Source organism: Equus caballus, chromosome 6, assembly GCF_041296265.1.
Source record: "Equus caballus isolate H_3958 breed thoroughbred chromosome 6, TB-T2T, whole genome shotgun sequence".
NCBI classification, from domain to species: domain Eukaryota; kingdom Metazoa; phylum Chordata; class Mammalia; order Perissodactyla; family Equidae; genus Equus; species Equus caballus.
This window is the reverse complement of record NC_091689.1, coordinates 55,464,734-55,480,171: the sequence shown is the minus strand read 5'-3', so window position 1 is coordinate 55,480,171 and position 15,438 is coordinate 55,464,734. Positions and strand designations below refer to the sequence as shown.

General features: G+C 40.0%; 1 protein-coding gene across 1 annotated transcript; it reads right to left on the bottom strand.

The window, feature by feature from the left end:
• Positions 1–6,504: 6,504 nt before the first annotated feature.
• PDE6H (phosphodiesterase 6H) lies at positions 6,505–15,184 on the bottom strand. Its single transcript, XM_014740543.3, has 4 exons — positions 15,116–15,184; positions 10,580–10,754; positions 9,510–9,550; positions 6,505–7,000 (listed from the first exon to the last, which is right to left on the bottom strand). Exons 2-4 carry the CDS (start codon positions 10,711–10,713, stop codon positions 6,924–6,926), a joined length of 252 nt encoding a protein of 83 aa, XP_014596029.1. The 5' UTR covers positions 10,714–10,754; positions 15,116–15,184; the 3' UTR covers positions 6,505–6,923.
• Between the last annotated feature and the right edge of the window lie 254 nt (positions 15,185–15,438).

Below are 15,438 nucleotides of genomic sequence, written 5' to 3'. Positions count from 1 at the left end.
GTAATGAACTCATACAACTCAACAAACAACAAATAACCTAATGAAAAAGCGAGTAAAAGACTTGAATAGACATTTCTTCAAAGAAGACATACAGATGGCCAACAGGTATATGAAAAGATGCTCAGCATCACTTATCATCAGGGAAATGCAAATCAAAACCACAATGACATATCACCTCACACCTGTTATAATGGCCATTATAAAAAAAAAGGAAATAACAAGTGTTGGCAAGGATGTGGAGAAATTGGAATCCTTGTGCACTGTTGGTGGAATATAAAATGGTGCAGCTGCTACAGAAAACAGTATGGAAGTTCCTCAAAATATTTAAAATGGACCTACCATATGATCCAGCAATTCCACTTCTGGGTATATACCCAAAATAATTGAAATGAAGATCTTGAAGAGATTTTGCAGTCCTGTGTTCATTACAGCATTATTCTCAATAGCCAGGAGGTGAAAACAAACTAAATGTCTATTGACAGACGAATGGATAAAGAAAATATTGTATATACATATAGGGGAATATTATTCAGCCATAAAAAGAAGGAGATACTATCATGTACTACAACATGAACGTACCTCGAGGATATTGTGCTAAGTGAAAAAGCTAATTACAGAAAGACAAATACTGCACAATTCCACTTACACGAAGGATCTAAAGTAGTAAAGTTCTTAAAAACAGAAAGTAGAACAGTATTTGCCATGGGCTTGGGTGGGGGGAGACGGAATTACTATTTATTGGGTATAAAGTTTCAGTCATGCAAAATGAAAAAGTTCTAGTGATCTATTGTGCAACATTGTGCTTATAGTCAACAATATTGTGCACTCAAAAATGTTGAGAGGGTAGATTTCATGTTATGTGTTTTCTAGCACAATAAAAAAAGAGTACCAAGAGAATTTTGGGTGAGGGTGTGTGTACAGGATGGGAGTAGGAAGACTTAGACGAGCTGATTCTAATTATAAATTAAAAAAACACATGCAATAATATCCTGAAATGTATGAAAAAGAAGCACAACGAGGTGATGAGAGTTCTCTTAGACCTTACACTCTGAAGTTGGTAGCTATTTAAACGTGGGTAGATCAGTGTAACAACAGAAAGCACAGAAAAAGAGCCACGTAATAAACATAGCAATTCAATAGTGTGGAACTGTATTACTCAATAAACAAATTCTATTAGAATACTTCACTACTTACCTGGGGAAAATACTTTCTGCAAAGATAATTTTCAGATGGATCAAAGATTTAAAGTAAAATATGAAAGATTTTTTAAAATTTGGAATAGGAAAAACCTAAGTAAAATAAAATATACAGAAGTCCTTAAAATTGATAAATATGACTATATAAAATTTGAAATGTCTACATAGTGAAAAGTGATATTAATGAAAGTTAAAAAAAGAAAATGGGAAAAATATTTTTATCACAGATAAAAGGCAGATATTTCCTTTGACAGAGAGACAGAGACAGAGGTAGATAGATGATAGATAGATAGATAAGTGGATAGATAGATAGATAGACAGATAGATAGGTGATAGAGATTAACATCTTACAATTCAATACAAAGATCAGTGATCTCGTAGGAAAACAGGCAAAGAACATAAGCAGACAATTCACAAAGACACAAAAGTGACTTTTAAACTTATGAAAATCTGTTCAATCTCAGGTAAAATAAAATTTAATAGTATTCTGTGTAGGTGAGAGTATTAGAAAAAATACATATTAATTGTATATTTTCTGCTAACGGTTACAAAATCTTTGGTGGCTAATTTGGCAATATCTTTCCTTCAAAATACCTCCATTCTACTACTAGGAATTTATCCTAGAGATAAATCTGTGCTAATGTGTCATCCATGTGCAGACATTTGAGGAAAGATACAAAAGCCTGAAAACATCCAAAATGTCCATCAGTGTAAGACTGCATAGACGAATTAAATTCCAACCATACAAATGGAACTATGAGGTAGATAAAAACGTACAGACACGGAGCAATGCCCAAGATTAAAAAAGTGAAAAAGCCAGGCATAGAAGAGGGAATATAGTATATCATTGTGCAAAGAAAAACTGTATATACACAAGTATGTCTATGCACAGATTGTCCCTGGAACCGTTCACAGCAAGCTGATAACAGGGATTGACTGAGAAGTGGATCGAGAAACAGGGCATTGGGTGGAAGTGAGACTTACCTTGTGCTGTGTCCACATTTATATCCTTTTAATGCCTGTCTTGTGCACGGATTACCTTTCCATAGCCAAGCAGTACAACAGTTGAAATTGGTCGATGAGTGAGAATGAATTCAGAACTAGCTCGATGGATTTAAGTCCTCTACTAGAAATGGTTACATCCCCACGTGTTCACGGAGTGCTCAGTCACTACAGCAGGTGGCAGTGCGCGACATGATTTGATTGGACTACTACGCCCAGGAGAAATGGGAAAGGCAAGTGCGTGAACTCTCATTCTGAAAAGAGCTGGACCTGGAGCTTCAGGGCCTTTGAACTTCTGGCCATAAAGGGAAAGGCTCATTTATGCTTGAAATATGTGTAGAGTATTTGACTTTTAGAATTTTATGCTGAAAAGGGTCTTGGTGATCATTTAATCCAATACCCTTGCTTTTTTCCTCAAACGTTGAGCCCCAAGAAGCTGAGCGGCTTAGCTGATGATCCAGCAGTGCCGGGCAGCAGAGCCAGCCAGGACCCAGGCCTCCTGATTGTTCTGCCATGAAAGAAGGTGTGGTTGATGTGGACAATCAGTTTATGATTCTTGCTTTTAAATTTCCGTTTTCATCACTCTGACTCTGCCCTTGAGAAGGAGGAAGAAAGTTAAACAACTCATTTAGAGCTGCAAACTGCACTGTGCTGGTTTATACATCCACACATTTGTGGCCCGTACAAGCCTTTCCCCCTAGCCTTTTATGAAACATAAGTCCTATTCTGTTTTTCTCTTTAAAACAATTCTGTGTCATATTTGCTTAGTTGTTGTAATATTAGTTTTTATGTTTTTTAGTCTTGTGTGATCGTTTTTCCTCTTGCACTAGATATGGGTTTTATCAATTATTCTCGTCTGCATGAGTTTTTCCTTAACTTCTTTAGTTGTCGAGAAAAGACTCTCCCTCCTTTCTTCAGTTTATAGTGATTCTTGCTTTTTTCATTGTGCAAAGAAAAAAGTCAACTGCACAGTAGCAATTATTTGATAACAACTGTGTACATTTGCCTAAAATAGGGCAGTCCAGAGGAGTATTTTCTCCTTATCTTCTGCTTTCTGCTCTGGCTGGAATGCTACCGAGCCCTAGAATGTGGGTCGATGCCTACATCACCAGCACCATCAACCCCAACTTCTAAGCAAGGGTGTGAACAAACAGGAAAGAGGTGGAAGATAAGTGAAGGTCACTGCGGCCACCTGCCGAGACAGAGGATGCAGATGAGGACAGGGAGTGACCTAGGCTACAGAGGGAGGGTGACCATGTGAGGCCATGGCAAGAGGTCAGCCCTGGGAACGGTGGTGCCTTTTGGCCCTATACTTCTTGCAATTGCTTCAGTCCGACACATTCTGAACTCTCTGACATTCTTGCAAATGAAGATGCATTTTGCTGGGTTAGGTGTGGAGTAGCGAGGCGTGTCTATTCTATCAGTCAACCAAACAGTCTGAGAATCAGAACACTCGAGTGTTAGCTCCTGTTCTCACACATGTTACATATGTTATTGGGGGAAAGTAGAATCCATTAAATAGATCACTGGGTGGTAAGAATTAGTTAATTCCTAATGTTTAAAATATAGGCTTGGACCACATCAGTGTTTTCAAACTGGCACAAATATAAGAATCACCTGGGGCCCTCATTAAAAATACAGATTCTGGGGCTGGCCTGGTGGTGTAGCGGTTAAGTTTGCCTGCTCCGCTCCACCAGCCTGAGGTTCACGGATTTGGATCCTGGGCACAGACCTAGCACTGCTTGTCAAGCCATGCTAGGTCAGTGTCCACATAAAATAAAGGAAGATTGGCATGGACGTGAGCTCAGCAGCAATCTTCCTCACAAACTAACTAAATAAATAAATAACAAAAATACAGACTCTAAGATCTCTATCTTGGAAATCTACCTTGGAGATTTTTATTCAGAAAATCTGGAGTGGGGCCCAAATCTTGTGTTTTTAACAAGAGAGTCTCTGTTGTTCTAATTATCAGGAAAGTATCAGAATATTTCAAAAACTCCTCCAAACCCTTAAATTCTGTGGTAATTTCCTTCTGCAATTGTTCTTTTTCATCTATTGTGTCTTTTCTATTTGTTCTTTGTATTTAAAACTGTCCTTCTGCCACTCCAGGGGTTTGTATCAGAATCACCTTTGGAGGTTTTTAACATATCCATACTATTTCCCAACTGTAACTAAAAATCCCTGGCTGACCAATAGTATCCGTTCTTCAATATTATTGCTATGCTGAATCTTTCCCATTCGCCCCATCACATCCACTCTCCACCCTTCTCCATCTGAGCTTTGCTGTTAGAAGTGAACTTTACTGACACATTAATGGGCTCCTTTTCCCTCTGACTTCCAGTTGAGTTTATCCAATGGGAGGCATCAACAGGAGAGTAAAGAATGGGAGAAGAACTCCATTAACTTATTTATTGTCTCACCCGCACCTCCTCCTGATTGCCCACAAGATCCCTGTGGGTCGGCTGTATCCCTGTACTGAAGGTCACAGTCCTCTGAGGGGGTCCTTTCTTATAGTTGGAGCAGACCTCCTGGGGTTCCTTCAGGCCTAGGGTTGATAATGTTGTAGCCCCAAAGCTGTTGCTAACTCAACATTAGTGTGCTACCTTTTGTAGATTCTCCTTAACTCTTCCCCAGCCTTTGTAAATAGTCCCTTTGTTAAAACTTCCTCAATTACTCTGAGTATGGCATTTCTGCTGCCAGGACTCTGACGGGAACAAGGATTTACCTTTATCTCTTTCATAAGTGCTTTCAATATAATAGAGGTTTTTTGTTTCTTATTAGAAATAATAGAGATAATAAAATTAGAATTCAGGAATAGAAAGAATAGAATTCTACAGTTTGAATGGGCTTTATATCATATCTATTCCAGTTTACCACTAAATGCTAGAATACTACATGAAATAGGTCTGCTTCATCCTCTTCATTACAGGCAATTGCTGGCGATTATATTTTTCTCTCCTAGGCAAAATACCATTCATTCCTTCAACAGTTCTTTATTTACATGGTTTCTAGATCTTTCTCCATCCTGGCCTTTGGATGCATTCTCTTTTTGTCAACGCTATTGCTTCACGTTTAGAGAAACATTTGCAAAGTAAGCTAAATGTGGCCCAGAGTCTCACTCAGCTGGAGAAGAATCCAGACCTCCCTCACTGACAGACACACTGGGGTGAGCAAGTGCAGACCGCAGGCTCTGGCTGTCTGGTGGAGCAGCTGGTTGGCAAGCAGGTGCGTGGGTGGAGGCGGGCGCTCCCACTGGAGGAGGAAGTGCCTGTTACCACCCCCTCCCCCATGTCATGGTTCCACTTTTGAATTTATACCTTACTTTCTCTTTTGTCATTTTTCTTTTCCACTAAGGAGGGAACAGAAGTAGAATTCTTGCCAGGCCAAGGGTTACAAGATAAATAGGAGCACTTTAAATTCCACGGTCTGTAAATCTGTAGTCTCCTTACCCTCTACCAATCCAGAAGGTCACTAGGTCGTTTGTGCAAAATAGTTCACACAAAGCCTGCAGAAGAAATTTTCTTGAGCGCTGATCTCTAATTCTCATGCTCAGACTCTGAGGACCTAGCTCAAAGTCACAGAATTTATTGCTACCACGAACCTTAGATTATCTAATTCAGGCAACCTGGAGGATCAAACAATAAGATCTTTGCCTAAAATTATGGAGCAATTTACTGGTAAAGTCAGGATTAGAACCCAAATCTTTTTCCTCTCCATCATCTTACCTCTCTTTTCAGTTAATTTACTCCATTCTTTTACCACAGATTACAAAACTGAAATGAAGAAATTAACACTGCTAGTACCTAAGGCATTCAAGTCAGACAGAGGCAGCGTTTGTGTTACACAATTGCTTTGAAAGACTTGGGGAAAGAAAGTTATGTGCACATTACACTTGACACAACCCCAGGGATGAAGCAAACCATCATTTTATTTAGAGGGTTCAGCTACCTGTCCTTTGCCTCTCAGTCTAAACTTTGTGGTATGTAAATCTTTTCAATAAATGAATCAAGGCACTTTTTAGACTCCCATCATCGGAGTCCTGAGTTTAAATCTGCAGTCTTCCACCAGCTTAGAGCTGTACAATTTAAAGCTGCATGAGACCTCAGCAATAGCCTAGTTCAATAAAATTCAGACCCAGAAAGTGCAGGATTTACAAAGTTACAAAGCACAATCAGGACTTGACTCAATCCCGTGCTCTTTGCCTGCAGTGTGCTCATTTCCTGCATGGCTGTGCCTTCTTTGTTTAATTGGTTCTCAGAAAAGGGCATCAGGTATTTCCATATAGCATTTAATACAACTTCATTATGAGATTCAAGGTAAATATCTCCTTTATTAAATAACAAGGGGAGGGGAGTGACATAAATGTTATCTCAAAAGTTTACTACTCATCAAAATAAATGCCTAGCAAAAATAGATTTGTAGGACTTAACAAATAAGCCAAATGTAGAGAAATAGTGGTGACTTCTAGCCAGCTGATAGAAAAAGGTAGTAAAGTTTGAAATGCCCTAACAAAGGTTGGTTTTCATCCACTGTTCTGAGCTGAGCTACACAGCAAGAAAGAGTCTGACACTAAGCAAACTCTTGGTAGGAACTTATAGGAAATGACTGTGTAAGCCAAAGAAACCACATCTGAACAGCTGAATTTCAAGACTCCGGCAGATCAATAGGGCAGAAGTGATCAGAGTTAATATAGATGCTGTAGAGAGCTGCAGAACCTCTGGTGCCTCAGATGATCCCAAACTGAGCGAGCTCATGCAATTCCAGGTGGCTAAACGCCTCCCAGGGACAAATCACCGTGATATCTGTAAGAGAGGGAAGAAGAACTTGTAAGCCAACCTCATCCTCAGGAAGGCCTCGTCTGCTCAAAAAGGCAGAGACGCCGCATTCCTCTCTCCTATTCATTGTCCCTGCGACTGGGAAGTTATCTAGAATGGCCCTGCAGCCCAGGAGGGATCAGATCAACTGCTTTATTAATCCTGCAGACTTCTGATGCCCCTGGAACAGGAGCTCTCCCAAGGATTTTTTTTTTTCTTCCTGAGGAAGATTAGCCCTGATCTAATATCTGCTGCCAATCTTCCTTGTTTTTGCTGAGGAAAACTGGCCCTGAGCTAACATCTGTGCCCATCTTGCTGTACTTTATATGTGGGATGCCTGCCACAGCATGGCTTGCCAAGCGGTACCATGTCCACACCTGGGATCTGAACTGGCAAACCCTGGGCCGCTGAAGCAGAACATGCACACTTAACTGCTGTGCCACCAGCCGGCCCCCCACCACGAGGCATTTTGGCTGGTTTTATTCTTTATCCTCTTTGGGGAGGTAAGCCAAGGTTTTTGACTGAGGCTACCCTTTGGAGGTGCAGCTCACTGATCATACAAGGTCTCCCCAAAGCACAATCACTAAGGAAAGAAGAGAAGTGGGATTCTAGTTAGGCCAAGCGTTAAAATGAGAAATAGGAGCACATTAAATTCCCATAGTCTGGAAATCCACAATCTCCTTATCTTCTACTAATCCAGATGGGTTCCATGGGCCTCTGTGACTTGTTTTTCAGTTCCTTTACATTTTTTTAAATGTGAATATCAAATCACACATTGAGAAGTGACCTCAAGGCATCATCTATTCCAGTCCCTTGCATCAGGCAATAAGATATCAAACAGCAGTTATGGAGAAGCTGAATGATATCCAGAGAGATTAAATACCTAGCAAGAAACCACACAGTTGAGGGATGGCGCCAGAACCAGATCAAAGACTTCAGACTTTCCCTCAGTATAAGCCTTTTTCCACTATTCTAAGTATGTTGGCAGAGTTAAGCATATCTTCTGGAGTCCAAAGTGAGTTGGCTGGTCTTATATATACACAGCCAAAACACAGAAGCAGTTAATTTAGAAGAACAGCAAATGAGCTTTATAAAGTGCCTAGAAAATATATTTGAGATCCCAGGATTGGCAATCCACTGCAAAAAACGAATACACTGAGAATTGCCTGGTAAGGACACTGATTGCTATGAGTGCCACCACTTGTCAAAAGGGTATTGGATGAGTTGAAAAATTATGTCCACACAAAAACTGGCACAAGGATGTTTACAGCAGCTTTATTCATAATTTCCAAAACTTGGAAGCAACAAGATGTCCTTCAATAGGACAAATAAACTGTCATACAACCATACAGTAAAATATTATTCAGTGGTAAAAAGAAACGATCTCTCAAGACGTGTAATGACATGGAGGAAGCTTAAATGAATAAATATTGCTAAACGAAAGAAGCCAGTCTGGAAAAACTATGTATCCTTTATGAGTCTAACTATATGACAATCTGGAAAAGGCAAAATTATAAAGACAGTAAAAAGATTAGTGGTTGTCAGGAGTTTAGGGGGAGGGAGCGATGAACAAGTGGTCCACAGGGGATTTTTAGGGCAGTGAAAATATTTTGTGTGAAAATGTAATGGTAAATACATGACATTGCACGTTTGTCAAAAACTATAGAACTGAACAACACAAGGAGTGAACCCTAACGTAAGCTGTAGACTCCAGTTAATAATGATGTATCGATATTGCTTCATGGATGGTAACAAACGTACCACACTAACGTAAGATGTTAATGATAGAGGAAACTCTACTTACAGGGAGAGGAAGGTGGCAGAAGGCGTATGTAGGAACTCTTTGCTTTCTGTGTAATTTCTCTATAAACCTAAAACTATTCTAAAAAAATAAAGTATTAATTTTTTAAAAAAAGGAATATACAGTAATTTGCATTCATTATCCAATGAACGCAATGTTTTAGCCAATTAAAAAATACTGTATTGAATACATTTAGCGTGTAAGGCCCTGTTCTGGGTGCCAAAGGATGTGTAAAAAGAGGAAGCTGGTAAGGGGATGGTTTGCCTGCTAGAGTAGAAAGGTTCTCCAGGCCCCACCCTTGTTTCCAAGACCTCACTCTGTGGCCTCAGATTGTCACTCACTTAATTTGTCTAGTCTCAGATTTCTTCTGAAAAATAAAGAAGTTGGGCTAGGCTCATTCTGAGAATCTGTCTACCGTGGAAGTCTCCAGTTTATCATTATATGCCCCCAAGAGCTGTTTAAGGAAACAAGAAGATTCATTAAACCTTGGGCCTGTCTGATTTCTTTTAGTTTTTGCATCTGGGCACACACATACTTACTTAGGAGGTTAAATTAAAACCCCACATTTCTAGGTTTTCAAAAGATCTGCTGCCTTAGGCATTTCCGCTAACTTTCACCTGCCCCTTGAGGCCTGAAGTAGATAAAAATGTGAAACTCCAAGTGTAAACTCTTCACTGAAATCCTTGGGTGGCTCACCTGTTCCTAGCCCCTCCATGCCTGGAATGTCATCTCCAAACCTATGGGAAAAAAGAAAAAGAGAAATTAGCTGTGATCAGAGCTAAAGCATCCTGGAATGACTCACGTAAAGAGTTTCCTGACTCAAGGGAGAAGAAGAAGAGAAGTTTTGTATTTGAGAAATTCTCTTTGTTTGGATTAAACTGGGGCAAAGAAAATGTTACTCGGGCAAGTTTTAGATAGTATGTCCCAGTGGAGAGAGATTTTTTCCCCCTGTGAATATTTAGCCTAAGACAACTGGGAGTCAGAAAGAGTTATCGGTGGAGCAATTTGGTCAAGCTCTACTTTTTAAAATAGACATTGAAATGAGAAAGCAATATGAGATGCATTAAAATGATTCCTTTCTCCATTTGTTTTGTTATCCAAAAGCGTTTATTAAGCATCTACTATGTGCCAAGCATTGTGTTAGACACAGGGAGCTAAGGAAAAACAAACGAATTTTCTCTAAAGGATCTCAGCATCAGGGAACAGATGTAAATAAAGAAACATAATACAAAATAATACAAGTTGTGATAGCTGAATGTACAAAATGCAAACATGAAAATAATGATATTTACCTAAGAGAGTCAGTAATGACTTCAGAAAGAAGTTAATACGTGAGTGTGTCTTGGAAAATAAGTAGGATTTTGCCAAGAAAAGAAAGAGAAAAACAAAGAAATGAAGACATAACATTTAAAGCCTTGAAAATAAACTGTGTTCTGAAATGAAAAGTTTTTCAGTATCCAGATTAAAGCATAGGATATGTTGGCAAAAGGGGTGGTCAAGAAAAGTCTGGAAGGTGAAGTCAAAGGTCACTTTGCCAGGTTCCATTTGCCATTTTGAAGTTGGCCATAGGCCTGGGAGCTGAGAGACAAAGATTCCAGGGCTAATGGAAATGATTCAGCAAAGATTGTGTTAGAGAAGAAAATAGAGGATGGGATGGAAATTTTTGTAAGTCTACTTAACATTGTAAGCACTAATTTCTCAAAACCAAAGCAGTTTTTTTGGGGGGGGAGGACAATAGAAAGTTGTCTTTTTCATCTTGGTCTTACCCTTTCACACCTTTCTTAGGAGGTTTGCTCTTGAATTGGCGAGTCTGCCTCTGCTTGAACTTGGGAGGCCCTTTGCGTGGGGTAGTGGGACCCTGGTTTGAAGCTGGAGGAGCTAAAGTAGTGCTGTCACTCATTCTGATGGTCCTTTGCCGGCTGATGGCTCTTTTTCAGGCTCCTTAAACAATGAGAGAAAAAAAGAAAATCTTTCAAGATATGGGGACCATTGCTTATTAGACCTTTACTGTAAACTTGGGAAGAAAAGCACCTTGACAAAGAAGCACAGTATTTTGTGTTGACACACAAGAAAAAGTTATCTTTTAAAGGTATTTTAAAGAAAACATGATATTAATAGATGGAGGCACTCAATATAGTGGGTTGTAAACTGGCAACTGATAAATTTAAAAGCTCAAAAATCTAGGTAGATATGTTCACTACTAGCTTTCTATGTGAATTTATTATAATGTTGTACTTCCCCTCTGTGGTCACCAGTTCCATCTGTAAGAGAGGAAAATGAACTAATGATATCTACAGTCTTTACAGCACAGATATGTTATTTAAGCTTTACATATTTCTCTATCCAGCTGCAAAATAACCTGACTCGATGTTTACTGGCTCATTTTTTATGGGCTTTGTTCTTCACGGTCCTTATTTTGTTTTATCCCCCTGTCAAACAGAGACTTCTCTCTTAGTTCTGGGAGATGACAATGTAGTTGTCTGGACAGGGAGAGCTCTGAACCAGGAATACAACATCCATGTAGTACTCAATACACCCCAACACACACACACACACACACACACACACACACACACACACACATACACAAATAGGGAAGTCAACGCAGAGTGATTAAGCAGGAAGTTGGTACTTTAACTCCACATCCAGACACATTTCTCAGAAATCTTCGATATTTTCTCCTATCCAAATCATGGACATATCCAACGTAGTTTTCACACACTTTTATTTTAACTACAGAAATGTACATTGTCATTCTTCAAGTACAAATAAAAGAGCATGATTAACAAAGATAAATTTTAAAAATAACTATGCTAAGCTAACGGATGACATTTTTTTTTCTTTCTCCTTTTCTATCACAAATGTTGATCATACTTAGCCTGGGAAGGATGATTCTGAAAATCTCCAAAGAACTTCCAAGCAGCCTTAATTTCTTACCCTAAAACAACCCCTTCCATAGTCTACCGCCTGGGAGCTTTGCTTTATGAAGATTCCTTGTTTCACCCACAGATTTATGCTGATATTCTTAGCTTGGATTCTCTCTGACAATCTTTGGCTCATGCTAATCGTCTCTCTCTCTTTCCGCCACACTGCGCATCCTTCAAATCTTATTGTATAACCTCAAGTTCGTCAACTTTTTCTAATTACTTTCAAAATCAGGTTAAATTGTTATTCTTGCCTCCAAGATATTTTTTACTTAGCTTCTTTTCGCCAATTGCTATTTTCATTCTCCCCTGCCAGTCCTCAACTTCTTCAATAGAAATACATCGACTGATCCGTGAGCTAGTACCAGGGATGGTGAACGTCAGGAGCCTGGATCACCTTCTCATGCTATGGGTCCTGTCTCAATCCCCCACTGGAATATGCTCCAGGAGGCCACTTTTTCAGTTTTGGGTCATTTCTGTAGCCTCAAAACCTGCAACATTGCCTGGCACGTAGTAGGTGCGTCATATATATTTGGCATATGAGTGACTAAATAAATGAAGAAATCTAGCTAATCCCTTGAACCTTGGGTCTTGAGATCCTGACCCTGTGACCTTCTGCATCAAACCAAAGAGAAAGCATCAGCTGATCTTCGCCTCACAAAGCCCTAAGTAGCTTTAGGAAATGTATTACCAGCTGCTCTGCTCACTGACTCCAATTCTTGTGCTGTGGGCCCTCTCCTTTCCCGGTAAACAGGCAAAGACTGTGCCTCTCCCAAGTATAGCTGGGACCATGGGAATCACTGGTAGGCAGCCAAGACCAGCATTATTCTCAGAGTGTGCCTCCAGTAACTGACACATCCCAGCTCTGCCAAAGCTGCAGAGGAAAACTAGAGAATTTCTCTCAGATCAAGTTTTTTAGACTTCCCAATTCTTTCAAAGTAGTAAGAAAACACAAACTTTCCTTTCTCTCATCTGGAAAATCTACTAGGACTAAGATTGCCAGATTCAGAAATGAAAATACAGGACATCCAATTAAATTTAAATTTCATGTAAACAAGAAATAATTTTTCAGTATAAGTATATCCCAAATGTTGCATGGTACATACTTATACTTAAAAAAATCATTTGTTGCTTATTTGAAATTCAAATTTAACTATATTCTATTTTATCTGAAACTCTAACTATCACCCTACCATGTTAGATCCAGAGTCTATAACATGAGGCCTAAAATTACAATCAGTTAAATTATCCTTTGGGAGACAATATAGTGTAAACAGTATGGGCTTTAGAATCAAATAGACATAGTTTCAAATTCCTGCTCCACAAAACTGGCTGTGTGACCTTGGATAAATTGCACACATTGCATAATGAGGCTCTCTGGGCCTCATTCCATGTATAAAATGAATCAAATAATACCTTCTTTTTAGGGTTATGGGGAACGTTAGAGGGGATAATATAAATAGAGTATTTGGTGAAAAGTACTCAAAAAAGAGTACCTGTGTACCAGATCTTCTGGAAGTCAAGGAAACCATGCACATGCACGCAAACCTGGTTGTGACACAGGTTCACCCACCCCGCGACACCCCTTCTCCTGGGCCGTCTGCTGCTGGTCACGTGCCCAAGTGGCAGTTGTCATCAGCACTTGCTGGATAATACTCTGCATTCCCCAAACCCCCAACTATTAACTTATTCCTGGTCTCAAAATTCTGTCTTAAGAAGCTTTTCTTGGATTCCTTTGACACCACTCACAGCAACTTTGGAGAACTTAAAAATCACACTTGACTTCCATCTTCCCCTGCTTACACTTCCTCCTTTTTCTTGCAAGTTTCTTTGGCAAGTTTATTTAATTTAGAAGTTGCACCTCTAGGCTTGGATAGAGCTCACGTCTAATTCTAGCTGTGATGCATCATGTAAAAGAATTCTCTTCAGGAAGATTACCTAAAAGCTGCCTGGTTAACCCCTGCATCCTCATGGCCCTCAGGATTTGTGCTATGGATGATGATTGTTATGATGTTTGTTGTATGTTTCACGTACAATATTTCATTTTTGAGTACCTAGGACAGTCAACCAATCCCTAGAGTGTTTGTGGCATAGATTCACCCTCTAGGTCTCCCCATAAAACCTTTAGAAGGAGCAGAGCAAGTATGACCCTTTCCTGCCTTGGAAGTCAATCGTGTCAGCCATAGATGTCACCAAGGCTAAACTTATCCCAACCATGCTTTCCTAGGAATTCCAAGGGTACCCCTGGAGCCAAAAATCCTGAATCCAGCATCAGTCTTGATTTTAGCTGTAAGAGGCATCACATTTTTGCCCCCAAAATTGTCAACTAATTCATTCCTTCATGAGGCAGAATGTTTTCCTGTGTTTTAAGCAATGTTAGCCCTTCCCCTTATGAAGATTACAAGCTGTTCTTCTGCAGAAAGAAGCAGAGGCAGGAATGTAATGTTTCAAGACATAGTTTTGTAGGGAACTGGGGTTAGTGTCGCCTTAGACCCAGGGCAGCAGAGCTCAGCTGTAGGAAGCTGCAGAGGAGGATCCTCCATAAATTCCAGGTAAAAAAGGGCAGTTTCGGAAGATCCTTGAGTCAAGTTCTCTGATGCTGCTATTATCACCCTAGACTTCCAGTTCTGTCTTTCTCAGCAAAGACATAGACAGATAGATGATTCCTTTGTTAATGGACTAAGAGAGGGGGTGGAGTACTTTTCCTCCACTGATGAGGTTGGGCCCATAAATGTCACCCAGGGTCCTGCCAAGGCAGACAGAATCAAGTAATTTGCAGAGCCAAGGAAGACCGAAACCAAGGCCATGAAAAAGCAAAACCAAAAATCCAGCAAGTACCTTGCTTCAGATTGGAACAAACAAACACTTTAAACCTCAGAAGGGGAAGGGTAAGCCACCCACAGTGCCCTGTGGTCATTCCCACGCTGGCTCTCAGCTTCCTTTCTCCTTACCCTCACACGGTCTGTCAGCCTCTTGGTGCCTCGGCCAAGCTTTCAGGCACATCCTGGGAGTAGAGAAGTGTTTGCTCTACGGTCATGTAGTCCCCCAAACCCTCCTTTCCCAGAAAACTGTTTGCCATGGAGCCACAAAAAGGAAGCCTCAGTTTTGGGTTCCTTCTGAATGAATAATGACTAATAATCTAGGTTTGCAGTGACCTTATAATAATCAAATTTCACTTATTAGCTCATGTGGCATTATAAGGAAATTTAGTTGTGTTTCCTCATGTTTTCTCCCATTTCCATCCCCAACCCCAGTCCAAGCCCACAAGTTCAGTGTGTTCTCTTCTTCCATTTCTTTGTTTTAGAACCAGCTCAACGCTCTCCCCCAAGCCCTTGATTATATTCTGCTTAAACTCATCAGAAATGGAGAAATACTCACTGAGCTGAATGTTGCTCCTATAAGCTGTCCAGTTGCCTTCTTCACAGTGAAAGAATAAAGGATCTTTGCATCCTGATTTATCTCTCTGTAATACCCTCATGCTACCTAATCTCCCCGTCATAAGCTTAGAGCACCAACCTAGGTGCAAAGAAGGTGGAGGAACACAAGGTGAGACTGGGACAGGCTTAGGAGTTTTCTGATAATTGGATTCTCTTACAAAACTGACTTGGGCTCTCTCCTGTCAACAAACAGGTACTGAATTTACAAACACACACAGTGTTGCTATACAAGGGTGGATTTGTGGTTTGTGATTCAATATCTTT